At 35.1% G+C, this 20,896-nt stretch overlaps 1 protein-coding gene across 1 annotated transcript; it reads right to left on the minus strand.

Moving 5' to 3' along the window:
- Positions 1–933: 933 nt before the first annotated feature.
- LOC104899822 (protein HOTHEAD) lies at positions 934–20,034 on the minus strand. The gene is made up of 6 exons (XM_010687102.4): positions 19,748–20,034; positions 18,437–18,839; positions 9,141–9,451; positions 3,090–3,475; positions 1,964–2,538; positions 934–1,223 (listed from the first exon to the last, which is right to left on the minus strand). The coding sequence occupies exons 1-6, from the start codon at positions 19,845–19,847 to the stop codon at positions 1,181–1,183; spliced, it is 1,818 nt and encodes a 605-aa protein (XP_010685404.2). The 5' UTR covers positions 19,848–20,034; the 3' UTR covers positions 934–1,180.
- Between the last annotated feature and the right edge of the window lie 862 nt (positions 20,035–20,896).

Below are 20,896 nucleotides of genomic sequence, written 5' to 3' on the forward strand. Positions count from 1 at the left end.
ATATTTTCGGTGGATTTTGGCTGCTGGTGGTGGAGGAGATCGAAGATAGAAGGTGATGATGGTGGTGATGGGTGGAGAAGATCGAAGGTGATGATGATACTTGTGGGGGATGCAGGCGAGATTTGTGATGATAGTGGTGGTGGTGGTGGTGGAGAGAACAATGGTGATGGAAGATGGAGGAGAGAGACGGCAGGAGGATGGAGATGGGAGAGGAGAGATAAATGGTGGTGGGTGGTGGAGTGAAGGTGGTATTGAAGGGAGGGAGAGGTTATACTTAGATTGATTAACTGTGATTATGTATGTAATTAATTTGATTTGGATAGTATAATATGCGTTTTAGTTTTCTAATAAGGATATTTTGGTAATTTAAGGGATAAAAATCATACCAAAAATGAAAAGAAGAAAATTGTTGCATTTAATTTGAAAAAGTCATTATTAGAAACTGTTGCATTTATTTGATATGGAGAAAGTATATGGAAAACTGTATAGAGCGCTTAGGCCCCACTCTGTATGTCCAAAGTGGCATTTCTTTGGATTGGTGTACATCTAATTAATAGTGGCATCTCTCCAAAGTATGGAACTAGTCAAACTAGTCAAATAGAGCTCAAAGCTTCACCATTCTTTCTAAATATACTTCTCCTATTTAGCAAATGAAATATCTATAGCATGCATGCTTCGAACGTATAATATGCTATGTCTCTAATTATTCTATGAATAAACTATTTAAACAAACTAGGCAAACTTATTATATTAAAAACATTCTTTCTCACCTATGTTGCTTTTTGAAACTTCTCCCTTAAATTACTTTTGACCTTTTTCTCTTAAAACATCTCGATTTAGACCTCAGAACAACAATATAAATAGGTATATACTTACAAAAATAGAGGAATTTCAAGAAGAGGTATTATAAACATTTGAAAACAAAGAGCTATATAAAATATAATAATGGAGTACTATAAATAATAGCTATTAGTTGTTTAATATCCTAACCATTATATAAACACACCACAATTAATAAATAATAGGCGTAATTACCTAATTAATCGGCAAACCTATATTTATACATGTTTTAAGTGTTTGCCAAGAATTATAATATACTAGTAACAAAATCACACATGCATATGATGCATCTCAATCTACTTAAACCAATCAACTTCCTCAACTCCTATAAATTATTAGCTCATCTTCCAAGTCTTTCCCTCAGGATCTTCACTCCCATGTACCTACACAAAACCACAAATAAATTCAAAAGTTTTAGATTTTTTTAACATTATTTATTAATATAATATACTACCTCCGTTTCTTTTTAATTGTTACACTTACACTTTTCACGCATGCCGATGCACTACTTTGAGCCTTTATATCTCTAATTTTGTATTTGTAAAAAATATAAAAACTACATATTAATAAAATACATACTAATACGAATCTAACAAGATCCCACATGACTATGTTTTTATTCACGTATAAATCACAAACGAGGGTCAAAGTGCAATTTGTAAATAGTGTAAAATGTCAAAGTGTAACAATTAAAAAGAAAAGAAGGTAGTACCTTTTATGTATTACTCCCTCTAGTTAAAGAAGTGAGGATAAATCTTGATTAGTACTTCTTCTGATTGTATACTCTGAACAATTCAACTTTACCCTATTCATATACTAATCATGATTGAAAACCTTGAACGCAAAAAAAAAAATCAACGGTTTCACCTAAATATATTACTACTTCTATAAAATTTACTAATAGATCATTAAAAATTTTATGGCCGGTAAAATCATGCAATGACAAGCGTGAAATTTATAACGTTAGAGCAGTATGATTGAAAACCTAATTCCTTAATTCCATCGCGAATTGCGAATTCAGAAAAGCGAATTATGATCGGTTTTGGTTCATTTTTGGCTCATTTGGACGAATTGGCGAATTAGGTAACACAGAGCAAAAATAAACCAACGGAGTAACGTTTACCTTCCCATCATCATGACAGTTGCTTGAGGATTAGTTCCGGGGGATGTCCTAAAGGTGGAGCCATCGACAACTCGGAGCCTATCAACCCCAAAAACTCGATAGTCGTGCGCCACCACCTTGCCAACTTGACAACCTCCATGGTAGTGCCAAATGGTAATAACAGTATCCTTACAAAACTGCTCCAAAGACTTGGTGTCATTAGTGTGCTTAGGGATGAGGTTGATGTTAGCCTTAACACTCATATTAAGCAACTTTTCTGTGGTTTCTTCATCAAGTTTTATTCCTATGGTGTTAGTGAAGTTTACAGATTTAACAAGACTTTCCATGATTCGAATGCCTTCGACGCAACGCCGTAAGTCTTGGGGGTGGCTGAAGTAGTTGAAGGTCACATTGGGGTTGTCGTCGATGTTCGTGTTGATGAGCTTAAGGTCGCCCTTGGACATAGGTAAGGCTATCTTCTCTAGGATGAACCCACCTTTGAATGCCTCAAAGGGTAAGTCTTGCTTACTGTCTTTGTATCTTTGGATTGCTTCTTGTGTTCTTTGCTTTGGAGGTATTGTAGAGAGCTGACCAATCTGCATGCACATCAGCACATGCCCAAATTAAATTTTGAAAAGGGATAGTAAAGGTTATAGCCATGATAAATCTCTAGAGATTTATAAACATCTAACAGCTATATATGGCAGCACACAAGTGGATATAAGGGAGGCTTGGAGATTTTCACATATCATACTGTTATTAAAAAAAAATTGATAGATGTTTATAAACATCTACCGATTAGACATTTATCATTCCTCGTAAAGGTTATAACATAAAAATGAGACAAAATTTTGGGCCATCAAACAAAACTTGTCCAAAATGTAGTAAGTGTACGAAAGTTGAAATTTCATGCATAACGTAGTGCAGAAAGAATGAAGATTTTACTATCCTAAGTGCATTACTAAACAAATTTTGCTTACATAGTTCATAATTTTAGTCTATTTTTGAACATATTAACACTTTGATCTATTTATATGATGGTCCGTAATACGGTCTGTTTTTGTTTGACGGTCAATCTTTAGGTTTAACTTTGTCAGTTATAAAAAAAAAAAAAAAAACAAAGTACATGAGACAAGGCAACACTAACCTCAGCAGAGAGAAGACCATGGTGGCACAGGATGCTATCATTGGTCTGACCAAACCCACTGCTGGCTTCAATGTACACTCCTTTTTTTGTTATTCCAACTGTTTGTATCAAAGACTGTTCTACATGCTTCTTTGTAGGGATAAAAATAGTGTTCATAGGATTATCTTGCATGCCTTTTCCTACAAACTTGTTGTGATGAACTAGAGAAATGTTCAATTTTTTGAGGTCTTCTTTGGGCCCAATACCACTTAGAAGCAGCAATTGTGGACTCCCTATTGCCCCACTTGACACAATAATTTCACTTCCTCTCCTTTTTGATAGTAATGCTTCGTGTTGTTTCCCATTTTCATCTTTGAATATCACCCCTACTGCCTTAGGCCTTTTTCCTGTAATATGCCATACATTTTTTTTCAGCTTCATAATGAGGAATCTAATTCTTGACAAGGAGAAAATGATAATTCATTGGAAAAAAACCGTATGAACAAGTGAATCATACTTCCTCTGTTTTGAATTTATAGTCCACAAGATCAAGTGTCGTCATGTAAACTTTTTTTTAGAAATATTAATGATTTATGATTCAATTTCCTCCTATGTCATTTAGCTTAATGATGGAAGGTACCTTATCGATTGCTTAACTAAACAAACTGAAATTATTTTTATTTAATAATTCAATATACTTAATGTTATAACGGATGTGAGGAAGAACAAATAATAAGTGCAGAAACGCAATAAACAACACACAGATTTACGTGGTTCATGAACAGAGTGTTGACTAAGTCCACGGCCAGAAATAGAGAATAGTATTATTGAGAGGAAGAAAATCAAATTACAGATGTAATTAATGACTAATTCGTAGTATAAACGAATTAGGTTTAAAACCTATTTATACCCCGTTTAAGAAAAAGCGTTTCCGCGTCAAAAATCTCATCGCCCGATCGGGCTACCTATTTTCCCAAACATGAATTGCACTCGGGACCGATCGGACGACCATCGCTCTGTCGTAGTTCGGTAACTACGCCCAACGCCATCGGGCATCCTGCTTCAAAGCTCCAGCTTAGACTTTCGATCTCGCCCGGTCGGGTGGTACTACCCAACTTGACCGAGCAAGCATGCAACAACACCAATTCAACCAGATTGAAGGCACAAATTCCTACAAATCTCCACCTTGACTTGAATCCTCTCACAATAAACCTGAAAACCAGATAACAGATGCATTGAACACAATAATGCCCATGTTTTTTTGCAACCAGATTTGCCCCAAAAGACGATCAGACCATATTTGTCATTTAAGAACACTAGATTAGCCTCTAAGAACCCCGGACTTGCCCCCACAAGGGACAATTAATAGTCACGAACATTAGCAAGTTCATTCAAACAATTTTGGAACTTACTCTGCGGAATTGGTTTCGTGAACATATCAGCAGGATGATCAACTGTACCTACGTTCTTCACCTTAATTCTTGTCTCATTTCTCAGAAAACGTCTATGTATTTAGTCCTCTCATGATGGACTTGATCATTGACTAAGCATATCGCACTTAAGCTGTCACAATATATTGTTGCCTGATCATGATGTAGTCGCAAATCACTAACTAGTCCCTTTAACCAAATTCCTTCCTTAGCTGCTTCTGTCAAGGCCATATACTCTGCCTCAGTAGTAGACACAGTCACTTTCCAACTCACAATAGAACCACCAAGAGTAAACACATAATCAATCATAGATTTTCTACCGTCTACATCCCCAACATGATCAGAATCAAAGAAACCTGTAACTAAACATGTCATATCACCTCCATATCTTCTTCATATAGCCTTTACGTGACAAGAAAAGCTTCTTATGAGCCCTCTCCTATAAATCTTCATACCCAAAAATTTTCGAGCTACACCCAAATTCTTCATTCAAATTCAGCACTGAGAAGCTCCTTCAACTTCTGAACATCTGACTTGTTTCTAGATGTTATCAACATATCATATACATACAACACTAAGTAGATGAAAGATCCATCTGTAAACTTGTTGTGATATACATAACAATCATATGAACTCCTGTTGTAGCCTAGCTTCATCATGTAACTATCAAATTTCTTGTACCACTGAATCGAAGACTGCTTTAGTCCATATAGGGTCGGACTTCTTCAACTTGCAAACATAATCTTCTTTCCCCGGAACCTGGAAACTATTTGGTTAAGCCATCTATATCTCATCCTCTAACTCTCCATGTAGCTAGAAAAGTTGTTTTAACATCTAACTGCTTAAGCGCAAAATCTTGATGTGCAACTATTGCTAGTAGCACCCTGATAGAAGTATTTTTAACTACAGGTGAAAAAGTCTCATTGTAGTCTACACCCTCCCTTTGTGTGAACCCTCTTGCAATAAATAGAGGCTTATACTTGACCCCCTCTGCAGATGACATCCCCTCCTTTTTCTTGAAAGCCCATTTACAAGTAATAATATTTCTCCCTGGAGGCTTAGGCACAAGCTCCTAGTATCGTTCTTGTGGAGTGACTCCATCTCATCTCCCATTGCATCAAATCAATGGGTAGACTCCGTACATGTAACTACCTCCATGTAGGTAGGTGGCTCATAGACATCCACCACCTCAGCAACCTGCAGTGCATAAGCCACCATATCTTCAAAACCATACCTATTCGGGGATTTCCCAAAATTTATCTTCATAGGACACTGTCGAGCAAGGCTATGTGCCTCTTCATTTGGTATTGAAAATTGTGATGCTTCAGAATTAACTTGTTGAGTATCTTCTTGTATTTCATCACTCTCACCATGAGTGACTTGCTGCTTCACCTACATCACAACACTAACCATATCTAGTCCAACAGTGTACTTCGCAGTAGGATTGACCATAGAATTTTCATCAAATACAACATTCCTGCTAAGTATAACCCTACCCTCAGATGGGGAACAAATTATATAACCTTTCACCCATCCTCATATCCTATAAACACTTCCTTTTTGGTTCTTGGCTCCAACTTACCCTCATTCACATGATACTAAACATTATAACCAAAAACTCGCACAATTGAGTTATCTGCAGGCTCACCTGACCATATCTCATATGGTTTTTTGAGATTGATATGAGGGTGAGGTCTACGGTTGATCAAATAACATGTTGTACTAACGACTTCTCCCCAGAACCTTCTAGTCATCCCATCATTAGAGAGCATGCACCGAGCTCTCTCCAGAAGTGTCTAATTCATTCGTTCAGCTACACCATTCTATTGTGGTGTATCCATGACATTATGATACCTAGCAATTCTTTCATTCTTACAGAACTCATTGAACTCAGATAAATAGAACTCCAGACCATTATCAGTTCGTAGCCTTTTGATCTTCTTCCTAGTTTGATTTTTCACCAATGCTTTCCACTGCTTGAAATTTTTTAAAGCTTCACATTTTGATTTCATAATAATCAACCAAGTCATTCTTGAAAAATCATCGATGAATGATACAAAATACACGTGATCTTCCAAAGATTTCACGCTTGAAGGACCCCAACAATAAGAGTGGATATAATCTAAAGTACCTTTTATTTTATGAATGCCCTTAGCAAACTTGCTACGATGTAGTTTCTCAAAAATACAATGCTCACAAAACTTAAGATTGTGACCTTATGGACACACAGAAGATTTGCCTGGGAGACGATTTGCATCCCTCTCTCACTCATATGCCAAATCTCTTATGACATAGCTTGATCATATCCTCCTTCTGAATTTCAGGTGAAGCAACAACAGTTGAATCTAAGGGAGTAGAACCCTGCAAAACATACAAGGTACCACAATTGACCCCCTTCAACACATCTTTCGAACCCTTGCAGACATATACAACTCCACCCCACCTCTGAAATAGAACCCCTTACTGTCTAGACTAAGTGAAATCAGATTTTTGATCATCTGTGAAACATGCATGACATTATTCAAAGTGCAGAATTTAATATCATGTGTCCGGATCTTGATAGAGCTTATTTCAACTATCTTACAGACTGCACTATTATCCATTGAAATATTACATTCACCTACCTGCTGATAAGTAGTGAACCACTCCCTACGAGGACTCATATGATACGACGCTCCATAATCAAGAACCTACACATCATTACAATATGTTTGTTAATTAGCAACTAAAGCAAGGCCATCTTCAGAATTCGAATATTCTGCTACAACAGCAGTAGAACCAGACCCAGATTTATTTTCCCTATTCTTCTTTTTAGGACATTCGTCTTTCCAATGCCCCTTCTCCTTATAGTAATACATATATCATTCGGTTTAGGACCCCCTTGGAATTTCCAAATTTCTTTTAATTCTTTTTCTCAGAATTCCCACACCCCTTACTACTACTGGCCACTAACCCGACGGCCTGATTATCTGTACATATACTGCCAGATGTCTTATGGCGCAATTTTCTAATACGAAAAGATGATCTAATCTCTTCTAGGGACACATAATCTTTACTAACAATGATGAAAGATTGCATAAACATTTCATATGACAACGGTAAGAAACATGCATAATTAAAGCATCATTCTCATCCTCCACCTTAACATCACTATTACGCAATTCTAACAATATTGTATTTTAATTGATCTAGGTGATCTCCAAGAGGTGTACCCTCATTCATATGCAGGCTGAACAGACGTTGCTTCAAAAGCAACTTGTTGGTTAGAGATTTTGTCATATACAAAGTCTCTAATTTCAACCACAGACCAGATGCGGTTTCCTCCTCCGCGACTTCAGTGATTATGTCGTCAGCCAGATACAACATAATAGTTGAATGTGCCTTCTCCTCCAAAACGGACATTTCAACGGTAACTTAGTCTGTTGACTTCTTTGTCAACGGTGCCAACAACCCATGTTGCTTTCAGTATATACCGCATCTTGATTTGCCACATATTGAAACTGTTTCTCCCAATAAATTTATCAATTTTCACATTCATCCCATACATCTTTCTCACTCAGATTGAACACATATCTCTTGATACCAATTTGTTATAACGGATGTGAGGAAGAACAAATAATGAATGCAGAAAAGCAATAAACAACACACAGACTTACGTGGTTCACCAACGGAGTGTTGGCTACATCCACGGAAAAGAGAAAAAATAGTTTTATTGATATGAAGAAAATCATATTACACATGTAATTAATGACTAATTCGTATAGGTTTAAAACCTATTTATACCCCGTTTAGGAAAACACATTTTCGCGTCAAAAAGCCTACCGTTCGATCGGGTCGGGCGATATTCGCTCGATCAGGATGCCTATTTTTCCAAAAATGAATTGAACTCGAGGCCGATCGGGCGACCATCGCCCTGTCCTAGTTCGGTAACTACACTCGATTCGGGAGCCCTACTTCCAAGCTCCAGCTTAGACTTTCGACCTCGTCCGGTCGAGCGACACTACCTGACCTGACCAGACGAGCCTGCAATAGCACCGATTCCACAATATTCAAGGCACAAATTCCTACACTTAAACACCACCCGAGTGTGTGACTATCTAATTTAATTCGCACAACACACATGTAGGTTTTTGAACAAACGAATCTCTGAGTTTTTTTTTTATACTTAATTTTTGCCAATATATATTGTCGAAGTTTAATGCTTACACATATATATACGAGGCAGTGCACTAGCATATAATACTTCTTCCGTTTAGAAATAGTTGCATCATTTGCATAGTATTTACTGTTCACATGTTACACTTTAATTGTCTTTGGTGATTATTTATATTGTAGAAAAATATGGTCATTATGTCGGATCTTGTTAGATGCGTCTCAACATATATTTTTTTAATATTAACTTTTTATAGTTTTTACTTATTGATAATCAAAAATATTAATGGTTGAAAATATACATTGACAAGCGTGAGAACATGAAATGGTACAACTATTTCTAAACGGAGGAAGTATGTCATTTAATTAGGTTCTTCCTATCGTTTCAAAAAAAAAAATAGGTTCTTCATATGATTAGATCTAGTAAAATACAATTATACAGAGACTGATATTATAATGCTTGTGAATAATGAAAGATGAATATAGATACCTCTAGTATCGAATGTGATCCTCTGGACAGTTGCATGGATGAGGACGTCGAGATTGTTGGGATCGGAGGAAGACAAGAGCTCGGCTGCAGTGTGGCGCCGGCCATTGGCCTCGAAAATCGTGCCACCAACCTTGGTTCCATACTTATGATCATATGTGAATCCATTGAATGGCGAAACCCCAACATCTAAGAGAGCATCCCTTACTGCCTTTTGCCATGGTGCTAGCTTTGGCTTATGCACTAATTGCTTCTCTACCCAAGGGTAGGATTCATTCACTAACTTGGTATCCCACCCTGCCCTCTTAACATAACTGCACATCACCAAATTTCTGCATGTCAGTTTTAACTAGTATATTTTGTAATTATTGCTAGTTTCTATCAAAATATATATGATGTCTTGAATGAAGTATATACACATATTATGTCAATATGTAAGTTTTGTTAGTCACATTGCTTTTGCAAGTTATGCTTTTGCAAGTATTTACACCCAAACCGATCCGATTCATGGTAATTCCTAGTCTCAATCGGAAACATCAATGTTTTATCATCTAATATATATTGACTCTCTCCTTCAAATGATATACATTTACAAACCCTATTCTTCCAGCATATTCGATCCCTTACAGAATTGATATTTTGATATAACTTTCCTATGATGATACAGGTAGCTATTTATAGTACATGAAGTTTGGATTTTTGTGATACATTTGCGATAAGTGCTGCCGCTTGAAATGGGAAACTGAATTAATATTGAGTTTGCCTGATAACTTGAGTCTTGGAATCATCTTTGAATGAAAATTTGACTTTAAATGAGTGTGTATTTCTGAACATGCTCAGTGGATGATCATACTAGTACTACTAGTAGTGTTAAAATCAAACATGGATTGTTATTTCGTCTTTTTGTGATTTTGTTTTTTAGTTAATTTGATGTACTTCAGTAGATTGTAAATCTGCTAAAGAAATACTACAAAAGGATGTTTAAAATATTATTTCAAAACAAATTTTCGCCAAATGACAAGCTATATTATCAGTTTTTGATTTTCAAATATCTTCATATTACACATCATGTTTCTATAAGAGTTGTATGAATATTGTGTGATGAAACTTATAGAAGTATTATATTATAACTTAGTATAGTAATGAATATAAAAGGTGCCCTTTAAATTTCCTAAGTTGTAAATTGATTCCCAGAAATTTTTTTCAGTACAAATTCTCACTAGCTTACAAAAGAAAGATACAAAAAAGGGGGTCATAAGCAATTAAGCTACTATGATTCGTTCCAATTTTTGTTTTACTAGGTAATAATGAATATGTAAGGGCTGGTAAACTAGTTGGTTTGAAATAAGTAAGATTCCGCCACCATTTGCAAATTCTTATACATGCATAATCGTCTTAATTCATCATCATCAAAGCTTATTTAATTTTCTTGAGCGTATTTTAGGTGTAATATGTTATACCATAACTTACTATATAATATGTATAATGATATAAACTCTAATAAAAATATAATGGATTAGATAAATAATGACATGAGTTCTTTTTACAAAAAATTAAAAGCGCTGATTTATGGATTATTATACCATAAATTATGCTATAACCAGGGGCGGCTTTTAGCATGTTCAACATGTTATATGGAACAGGGCCCCTTAATTGTGAGGGCCCCAAACTAGAGAAAGTTCAAGTAGTAAAAAGAAAAAGTTTATCTACTTATTTGGACTACTTTTTTTTTTCATAATATGATTATGTGAAGTATGGATGAGCTATTACATATATTATTGAATTCTTCAAATACGAGATTGCACAGAGCCTCTATATAGTTCGAGACGGGTCTGGCTATAACTGTTATACCAAAAAAAATTGTGTATTTTCTAACATGATGCAAAGTTATAGATTAGGTTGCACATCGTAATATACGCGGGTATTTTCCTGTTGTTACTGTTGTAGAAGGAGCCACATCAATACATCATGTATAATTAGGAAGGAAATAGTCGTTGAGTTGAATGTTAGGTATTATTGATGGATGGCAAAGAGAGCATAGGACTGAAGTAAATGCTCTACTAACTATTTTTACGTCAAAATTTTGAATGGCTTTGCAACATATAAAATGAAGCAAGAAAACCATTTATTTCACCTCCTCACATTAAACAAAAGCCTCATACCACTCATGTCTTCTCCTCTTTAAATGACCAACACAAACTATGTACCACCTTCTTTTACTTTTTTTTTTTTTTTTTTTTTTTGACAAAGGGTGAAAAGGTGGAACAAAAACACGCAAGAGGTTAGCTCTTTCTTGCCATGGTAGCAAGATTGTGAGCTAATTTGACCTCCTCTCGACTAACCTTAATACAAGATATAAAATGGAAACTATTGGCCTTTCTCCTAATATCCCGAATGATACTATCTATGATTTGATTTGTACTACGTTCATTTTTCAGAGCCTTAACCACTTCTTGATTATCCGTCTTGATTATGAGACCTGCACTTCGCCATTCCATATCCGTTATAGCCTTCAGAACTGCGAACGCTTCCGTTTGCAATGCAGAGTTCGCAAATATCTTGGCTACAGCCTGTTCTCGGGGATCGTTATTGATGTTTTTCCATGCAATGGCTGCTTGACAAATGTTTGTATTTACCTTGTTCTTCCAAGCACCGTCGACCACGAGAGTCTGAACAGATGGAACACCCCTTTTCCCCATAGACCATTCCAGCTGAGTAGGGGTACCTGACCCCTTACTACCCTCTCCTATAGATGAGCTCTCTATCTTGCGAATCGCCTCCTTGCTCGCTCGCAACGAATGATCAGAGATTAAGCTCATTATTCTTGTCGGATTAGGGGACATGGCTTTAAAAACCACTTCATTCCTATGACACCAGATTCCCCATAATGTGGCCACAAAATCTGTCTCCATAGCTGTCCCATCCTCAGCCTTCCTTTTCTTAAAAAGATTCAAGAAGTTCTTAATCCATTCTTTTAGAGGGAGGATAGCTCCATTCGTAGCTACAATTCCTAAGGAACAACTCCAAATTCGTTGTATAATATGGCAATCACGAAACAAATGTTCCAGGGACTCTTTTTCCTTGCTGCACAAGCAACAAATCTCGTTGATCCCCTTTATTCTTCGTTTAATGAGATTGTCAGATGTTGGCAATGAATTGCTGAAAATTTTCCATAAAAAGTGTTTCCACTTTGGAAAAAGACTCGATTTCCAGAACTGAATCCAGAAAGACGATTTTGGGAGAGGAGGTTTATTTTCTCTATTAAGGAACCAATAGCCAGACTTAACTGAAAATTCACCTGACTTAGTGTAGCTCCATCCAATCCCGTCCTCCATCTCTTGATGCGGAATATGTGTAGCCAAAATCTCCCTTGCATCTGAAGCGGAGAAAAGGGACCAAATTGCAGAAGGCTTCCACTTCCTGCTGCTATCCATCAGGTCTGAGACTTTCAATATTTGCTTTCTCGTTTCATGCTCAGCCAAAAAGTTGGGCTTAAACTGACAGATAGGATGCCACCTATCCACATCAATGTTAATAGATCTCCCACTACCCGGTCTCTTGTACATCCCTCTTTTAAAAGCAGAACTAGCCTTGAACAAACTGCGAAAAGCAAAGGAACCATTTCTCGGAGATTCGTTATCCATAACCAATTGAATTGGATCTTTTTTGTATCTAGCCACGTATAATTTATGAATAAGAGAGTCCTTCCTCATATGAATTCTCCAAGCTTGATTGAAAAGCATAGCCTTGTTTGTGTGTTCAATATTCTTGAAACTTAGCCCCCCTTCCGACTTGTGATTTTCTAATAACTCTCTCTTCCGCCAGTAGATTGGGGTCTTATCCATTGAAGAGGCCCACCAGAACTTAAGCAACATGGAGGTGATCGATCTCGAGATTTTCTTGGGCAACAAGTAAACAGAAATTATGTTTGACGCTAAGGAACACAGGATAGTGTTGATTAGAATGAGCTTACCAGGTTGCGAAAGTTTAGAGAATTTCCACGAAAGGATCTTATTTGCCGTCTTAGAGATTATGCTTTTAAAAACTTCCAACAATCGGCCATCCACTTCCATAGGGCAACCAAGATAGACCCCTACTTTATCCTTATCCATCACCCCCAAAGGCTTCCTCATTATTTTCCTGAACTTTCTCGGAGTATTAGGGTTGAAAACAACATGGGACTTGTCGAAGTTTATCATTTCCCCCGATTTCTCGCAGAAGATGGAGAGAACATTTTTTATTGTCCAGCAATTTTTGTGATTAGCTTTGAAGAAGAACAGCGCATCATCCGCGAAGAAGAGATGAGAGATTTTAGGTGCTCCTCTAGCTATCTGCAGCCCCTCCAACTCCTTTGACTCTTGGAGCTTGGAAAGATTCCTCGAGAGAACCTCCATACACAGAATAAATACATAGGAGGAGAGAGGATCCCCCTGACGAAGGCCTACAGTAGGGTAGAATACTTGGGAAGGCTCCCCGTTAACTAGAACTGAGTAGGAAACAGTAGAAATGCACTGCATTATCCAATTCACCCACTTTCCAGGGAAATTCATTTTCTTTAGCATGGCTTCCACAAAATCCCATTTAATCCGGTCATAAGCTTTACTTAAGTCTACCTTGAGGATTCCTGCAAAGCAATTCCCTTTCTTCCTCTTCCGAACCCAGTTTATAATCTCATGTGAAGCAAAGCAATTATCAGACATTTGCCTACCTGGAACAAAGGCATTTTGAAACTCGTCCACAATGTCTCCTAGTACTAGCTTAATCCGGTTTGCAAGGACTTTTGCTATGATCTTGTATGAAGTGTTACACAAGCTAATTGGTCGAAAGTCCTTCGTCTCTTGCGGTCTATCCTTCTTTGGGATAAGAGTGATGAAAGTCCTATTTTGCTCTTTAAGCATATAGCCTGAGGAGAGGAAGGAGTTGACACTTTTAATCACATCTGGGCCTGTTAAGCTCCAATTTTGTTGAAAGAATGCCGGTGGAGTACCGTCCGGCCCTGGCGACTTGAATGGTTTTGAACTAAAGCAGGCTTCCTTTATTTCCTTCCCTGTGAATGGCTTGCTGAGTATCTCAAGATGCTGTTGAGAAAGAGTAGCTACTGGATCAAAAAAGGGATCCTCATGATTGATTCCAGCCCTTCCCACTTTGTCGCTCTGATAAATTTCTTTGAAACTTTCCAAGAAATTTTTTTTAATCTGAGGCTGATCACTAGTCCAAATTCCTACTTCATTTTTGATAGCTTTGATTTCATTTCTGGAAGATCGTCCTACTTCATTTTTTTACTTAATTGTTTCATATATCTAGCTAGCAACCAGTTCATCTAAAGACAATGGTCCCTATTTTATTATTTCTGATTGGTTCAATGGGATTCTTCTTCTTTTGATAATACCTAACCTTTAAAATTTCAATAATAATAATTATTATTTGAAAAATGTTAAAATCTCTATTATATATAAGTGAAGGGGGAGGCAATGGTGTCCCCCAATTAAATGACTATATTACCTTTATTTTTAAATTACATCAACTTTGTTTAAAATTTTAAAATAATAATCGATAATCAATCAATCAAAATATTTGTCATTTTTACAAATTACGATTATAATAACTTAAAAGTTTAAGTTAAAAAAAAGGAAAGAATAAAAAAGTTTTTTTTTAAAAAAAAAAAAAAGATTGCAATTAAATTCATTTAAGAATATCAAATCTTCCATCAAAAGGAAAATTGCCAAAAAAAAAAAAAAATCAGCAAAATACTTCCACATCATTATAATCAAGAAAAATTGTCAAAATGATCATTTCAATGGGTTTATATAACTTCGATTTGTGTAAGTCAATTACATAGAGGATAATAATGTCAGATCAAGAACTTATCTGAACTTATAAATTATTTTTGCTGAAAATAACTTCTAATAAGTTAAACAAAACATGGCCTTTATTAAAAAAGTTGTAAACTTATTAAACTATTATAATGAATTGTCGCTGCATGTATTGTATGCATGTAAAATTAGCTGCTTGGCATTACTGAATATCACAATGAAAAATTATCAATGCACGCCTCGCGTGCTTAGAAAGTTAGTTAGTTCTATGGTCGGACGTCTCTAAACATTATTTAATTCGATTAACATCTAAAAGTATCAAATAATGAAGCGTGATTTAGTCATTGACTTCGAACTAAACTTGCTTATTACATAAAACTAATCACCCTAAAGGCTATGTTAAAACATTAATTGTAATTACCTTCACAATAATTTTTCTTTTGATAGGAATTACCTTCTCAAGTGTTATCTTCAATTTAAAACACACATTAGTTACATATGATCTAGTGACTACTATCACATTATACTGTACTTGCTTCCATCAGAAGAAAAAGATATATTTTGAAATAAAGTAATTATTGGTCAAATATGTGCATTAGAACTCGACAAGCAGGTAATCATCTAAAGACAAAGGTAGGCAATATACAATTACATGTATTTGTAATAAATAAAGTAATTGTTGGATTATGTGAAATTTCTTAAGTGGAGGATTGTTATTGATCATAATATAAGATTACAAGGATCAGTCCTAACTGTGTTAGGAAACCTAACAATAATAAGAAATATGTACATAATAAATATCCTAAACCTATGAAGAGAATTATTTACGTATATTCTCCATCAGTAATTAAACCAAAAACAAACAAAAAACGGGTAAGTGCTACTGACAAGAAATGATTTTTGCTAAATTTATATTGTGTAAAAATCAGAAAGAAAATGAAAAAAAATACCAATTCGGTGTATAAAAGTAACATAAAAGTATAGTCCATTAAAGAGGTAGTTGTAGTTTTGTAGATGGTCTCATAAAGGGTGATAAGAATGGGTGGATCATTAAATTCTGATCTCGTGATTCTTAAGCTCACAGAATTGCCATTGAAATGAGAGTTTCATGAGTTAGAAAAATAAATAAAAACAAAAAGGACGTAGCTGAGTTGTAAATACCATAAATATGTGGCTAATTAAGCTATTTGATATAGTGATATCATATGAATACATTATGTTTGTCTTTTTTTTTCAATGGTATTTCATTGGTATGCAGTAGGATCTTCCTTCGTCCACATTAATACATTTGTTCGTCTTTTTTTTTTATGGTAGCTAGGTGGTACATGGCTAGGTGGTACATGGATGATGTGATATTCTCTAAAAAAGATAATCGTATATCCAAAGAATAAAGGTTTATTTAGTGATAGTTTCTAGCTATATACTTTGTATTAATTAGTATGATCCTTGTTTTTCTAGAAGAACTCTTGTACTATAGCATACTACCTCTGTTTTTATTTAGTTGCAACAATTTTTATTTTTAGGTGTTTTTTATTAGTTGCAACATTTCCCTTTTTAGGAAAGCTTTTGGGATAATTTGACTATATTACCCTTACTTCACATACTCTCCCCATTTAATTACAGTACTAGTAGCAGGGGCAAGTGGGTCAATTATACTATATTTTCTCATTTCTTAAAGTTTGTACAAAAAGGTGAATGTTGCAACTAAATAGAAACAGAGGTAGTATGTAGTTAGAAAATAATTGGTAGGTGAGGCTTAGATAAAAAAGAGTGCTCTTATTCTTACAAGAACGTTTGTAAGTGGAAATAAAGTACAATAACATATTTCACCCGTTTATTAATTAAGAAAATATAATTTATAGGGTCATATTTGTTAAAAGACCAACTCAACCAAAAACTTAAGCTGGTGGTTAGAGTCTTAGAATAATTTTATATTCTTATCATATCAAAAGACCAACTCGACCAAAAATTTAAGCTGATGGTTGGAGTCTCACAAATAATTTTATACTCTATCAACACAAAAAATCATTTGCCTACCACTCAATCACCTCTCATCCTCTTTGATTAACTATTTGCCAACCATAAACACAAAAAATCATTGAGAATCTAGATTTGAAAAATGGACAAACATTTCAATTTCATAACTTCAAACATGTCACTATTCTAAGTTAGATGATTTGATGATGTCATGAAAAGAATTAGATCATGGTGTAACAACTTGCATTGCGATGTATATATTTTCGTTTAGGAGATTTACAGGTCTCACAAATTCAACCCTGGAAAATGTTTGAGTACGTAACCTTAGGGTTGCCAACCCTCTTAGACACATTAGAATAAAATATTGATATGTATATAATAAATGAGGAGAGAAGACACATAAAAATAATATTTTAATGTATTTATAACCAATGAAAATTCAATAATAAGAGGGTTGGCAACCCTTAGGCTATGTTTAGTTCACCTGAAATTTTCTGATCTGAACTTATCTGATCTGATCTGAACTTATTTTTTCTGATCTGATCTGATCTGATCTGAACTGATCTGATTACAAGATCTTATCTTTTAGATTTTTCTCAATATATAAGAAAAAATATTGTCATGTGGGGTCTTGTTTGATTCGTCTCAATGAGTACTTTATTAATATTCAATTATTATAATTTTTACTAATATGTTATGAAAGATATAATAATTTTTAAATATAAGCAAAATCTGAACTGATCTGATCTGAACTTATTTTTTCTGATCTGATCTGATCTGATTAGATCTAAAATAAGCAAAAATAAGATGAATTGAACATAGCCTTAGGGTCACTCAATCAATGTGCTTCAACCCTCAAGAAAATCATACGCCACATAATGCCCAACCAATCAACCATATATAGCTGACCAATGACAATCAACCTTTTGAGCTTTGGGAGGTTGAACTCCCATTATTACTGATCAAATAGCTATGGCTTTTCTCTATTCAACCAATCAACAATATGTGTTTTTTTATTAAAAAAAAAAAAGAGTCACTAAATCCAATGATGTAGACGATATTCAATCCCAAGTCTTAGATACTATTATCGATCATCACTATAAAACTTTATGTTGTAACGGATCGGGAACACAAAGGAGAGAAACCCGGAAACCCACAAACCAGAGTCCAAAACAAGGTTCCATCCTAAAACCAATTGGCAATAAAAAGAGTAGCCTGTTTGGGTTTATAAACTGAGAGCTCTCTACTTACTTTTTCAATATAGGATAAATACTACTCACACTTGCACGTTGCACCTAACACTTTATCAATTAAATTAAACGACTACAAACTTGATTTGCATTAATACGTGGATAGCGATATTTTTATTAGGGATAGAAGAAAATTAAAAAGAGATCTAAGTTTAAGAAACATGACAATTGACATGATATATTGAGCTTGACAGTTGACAATATAGTAAAAATTAATTAGATATATAGTTAAACATAATTAATAAAACATAGTACATACCTGGAGCTAGCCCTAGTATAGAAACCAGCATTAATGCAAGTGCCACCCCCTAAAACTCTAGCCCTTGAATTATAAACTCCATCAGTAGAAATGAAGTATTGAGAAGCCGAAGTTGGTGAAGTGTCAGCCAAAGATATGTGGAAATTTTGCATGTAACTCACATTAAAATTATTAAATGGTACTCCTCCTCTTTCTAAAACCAAAACATTATACTTTTTTGATAAAGTTGCTGCTAAGGGACACCCTGCTGTGCCACCCCCTACTATAATGTACTCATATGAACCTCTTGATGATGATAATGATGATGATTTTCCACCGTCTGATGAACCTTTTGATGATGTTGAAAATGTGCTCGCTCGTCTGATGAAAGGGTACTTGTATTCTGGGGTTTCTTTTTTGTTACCTGCATATATTTATGTTCATTAATTACCAGTAAAGTTTGTACGTACATAAGTGTATTATATACATCATGAACTAAAGAAAAAACACATCATGAACAATTAGCATTATAAGGTACTAAAAAGAGAAATTATGATATATTGTGATATATTAAGGGTGCATTACTACACATATTTATCAGGTAGATAATTTAGTACTGATGAGGCATTAAAGAATCATTAATTTCGCTTAGTTGGATTCAATTACTACAACCCTCAACGAATGGAAAAAACTTTATCTACCAAGTGGGTCAACGACCCACTACTAATAGGATTAAATAAATAGTGGAATCCAACTCATCAATTCTAATTAATAGTTTTTTAATGCTCTATTTCTAGTGGGTTAACTACCCACTGGGTAGATGTACCATTGCCTTCTTTATATTAATAGTGGGTAGTCTACATTACTACAACCCTTAACGAGTCTTTATAAATGGTGGGTAGTTTACCCATTGAATTGGGAAGACAGTTTTTTCCTAATATTTTCTACAATTCCTTTATTTTTAATGGAGAAATTAAATCATTTTGAATAAATGAGAAAAGTAAAAAGCTCAAGGAAAAAGGTTGTGGAAAATGGAAACAAATCAAAGGAGAAGAAAATACAAAAAAAGGAAAGAAGAAGACATAATGCTAGATTATTATTTGTAATACCATCACTTGTGTTCCCAAAAGAAAAATCAAAAGGCATCAAGAATTTTGCATTAAAAAAATAATGAACAAACAATGTGAGGTAAAATACACATTTAACTTATTGCAAACAGAATTAAACAATGAGAAAAACAATTGACATGTTAACTAAACTCAAGTAAATAAGACATAATTATTGTATTTCATATTATTGTCAAGATTTTGTAGAGAGAGAAGGAGAGTTGACCTTGAGATGAAGAAGTAGCAAAGACAAGTGAGTTGGTGAAGAAGAGGAGTAAAGAAGTGATAAAGAAAGGGTTGAAGAGAACAGAAGGAGGCAATCCCATAACTTAATATACAAAATGGAGGCACAGAACTATTTGATAATTGATTTTAATTTGAGGAGTGAGAAACAAGAGAGAGAAACTACGACACTACACTGCTATGCTTTCACTGCAACCTTTCTGCACCTGACTTGTGGCTTTCTCTCATTAGCCTCTTCACCATTTATATACACTTAAACTCCTCGAATAAGACTTGAGAGTTGAGAGTACTATATAAAAATTTATTTCTTATATTTACTAAACTAACAGTCAAACACGTCTTTGTTTATATTTATATGTTCCACAACGTACCAATAGTTGGACTTAACAACCAAGGATCCTTATGTCCAACCATTCAATAGTATGACTTCCTATCTCCCACATACATGGGAGTATTGGGGATAGGGGGAGGGGGATTTAGAGTTTGTTGGACCTATGGGTAAGTGGCCCTGTGCGAGGGCAGGCCAGAGGTTCCTATCTCCCACATGCATGGGAGTGTTGGGGTTAGGGGGGGGGGGAGGATTTGGAGTTTGTTGGGCCCATCACCTACGGGTAAGTGGCCTTATGAGAGGGCAGGCCAGAGGAAATTCACCATACCACGAATTTTCGAAGGAGACCCAAAAAATAGTTGGACTTAACAAGGGAAGTGAAAAGATGTAGAAATAATATTAGTGTGCGCTCGTGTGAGATAAATAACGTACAAAGAAAATGAAGGGTGACAGACTAAATAAAAATGTCGGAGTGCATTCATTATACACCCGAGTGTACCATGTGTATGATACACCCAAAATTGTTTTGTGCTCATTTGCTTATTTGAAATTCTACCTATTATGTGATTATGTTCATTTGGAGGTTTTAAATGAGCCATGAGTAAAGAAATAGCCTTGGGTGTACCATGAGTATGATACACCCGGGTATATGATAAAAAATTTCAAAATGTTGAGTCGATGAACAATACTTTTTATGTTTTTAACTTATTATGTGGTTGCAGCATGTAGGCACAAGTATTTAGAAGAGAATAAAATAAACTATAAAGATACTCCTGTATTTTTTTATTTTTTTCACTTAGAATT

This window comes from Beta vulgaris, chromosome 7 (assembly GCF_026745355.1).
Source record: "Beta vulgaris subsp. vulgaris cultivar EL10 chromosome 7, EL10.2, whole genome shotgun sequence".
Taxonomy (NCBI): Eukaryota; Viridiplantae; Streptophyta; class Magnoliopsida; order Caryophyllales; family Amaranthaceae; genus Beta; species Beta vulgaris.

Excerpts from the sequence above, each read along its gene's own strand:
- LOC104899822 (XM_010687102.4), bottom strand. The coding sequence starts at position 19,847 with ATGGGATTGCCTCCTTCTGTTCTCTTCAACCCTTTCTTTATCACTTCT. Across the intron at positions 2,539-3,089 it reads ATGGTCTTCTCTCTGCTGAG|ATTGGTCAGCTCTCTACAAT; the intron begins GTTAGTGTTGCC and ends ATGTGCATGCAG. Across the intron at positions 1,224-1,963 it reads ACTGTCATGATGATGGGAAG|GTACATGGGAGTGAAGATCC; the intron begins GTAAACGTTACT and ends GGTTTTGTGTAG.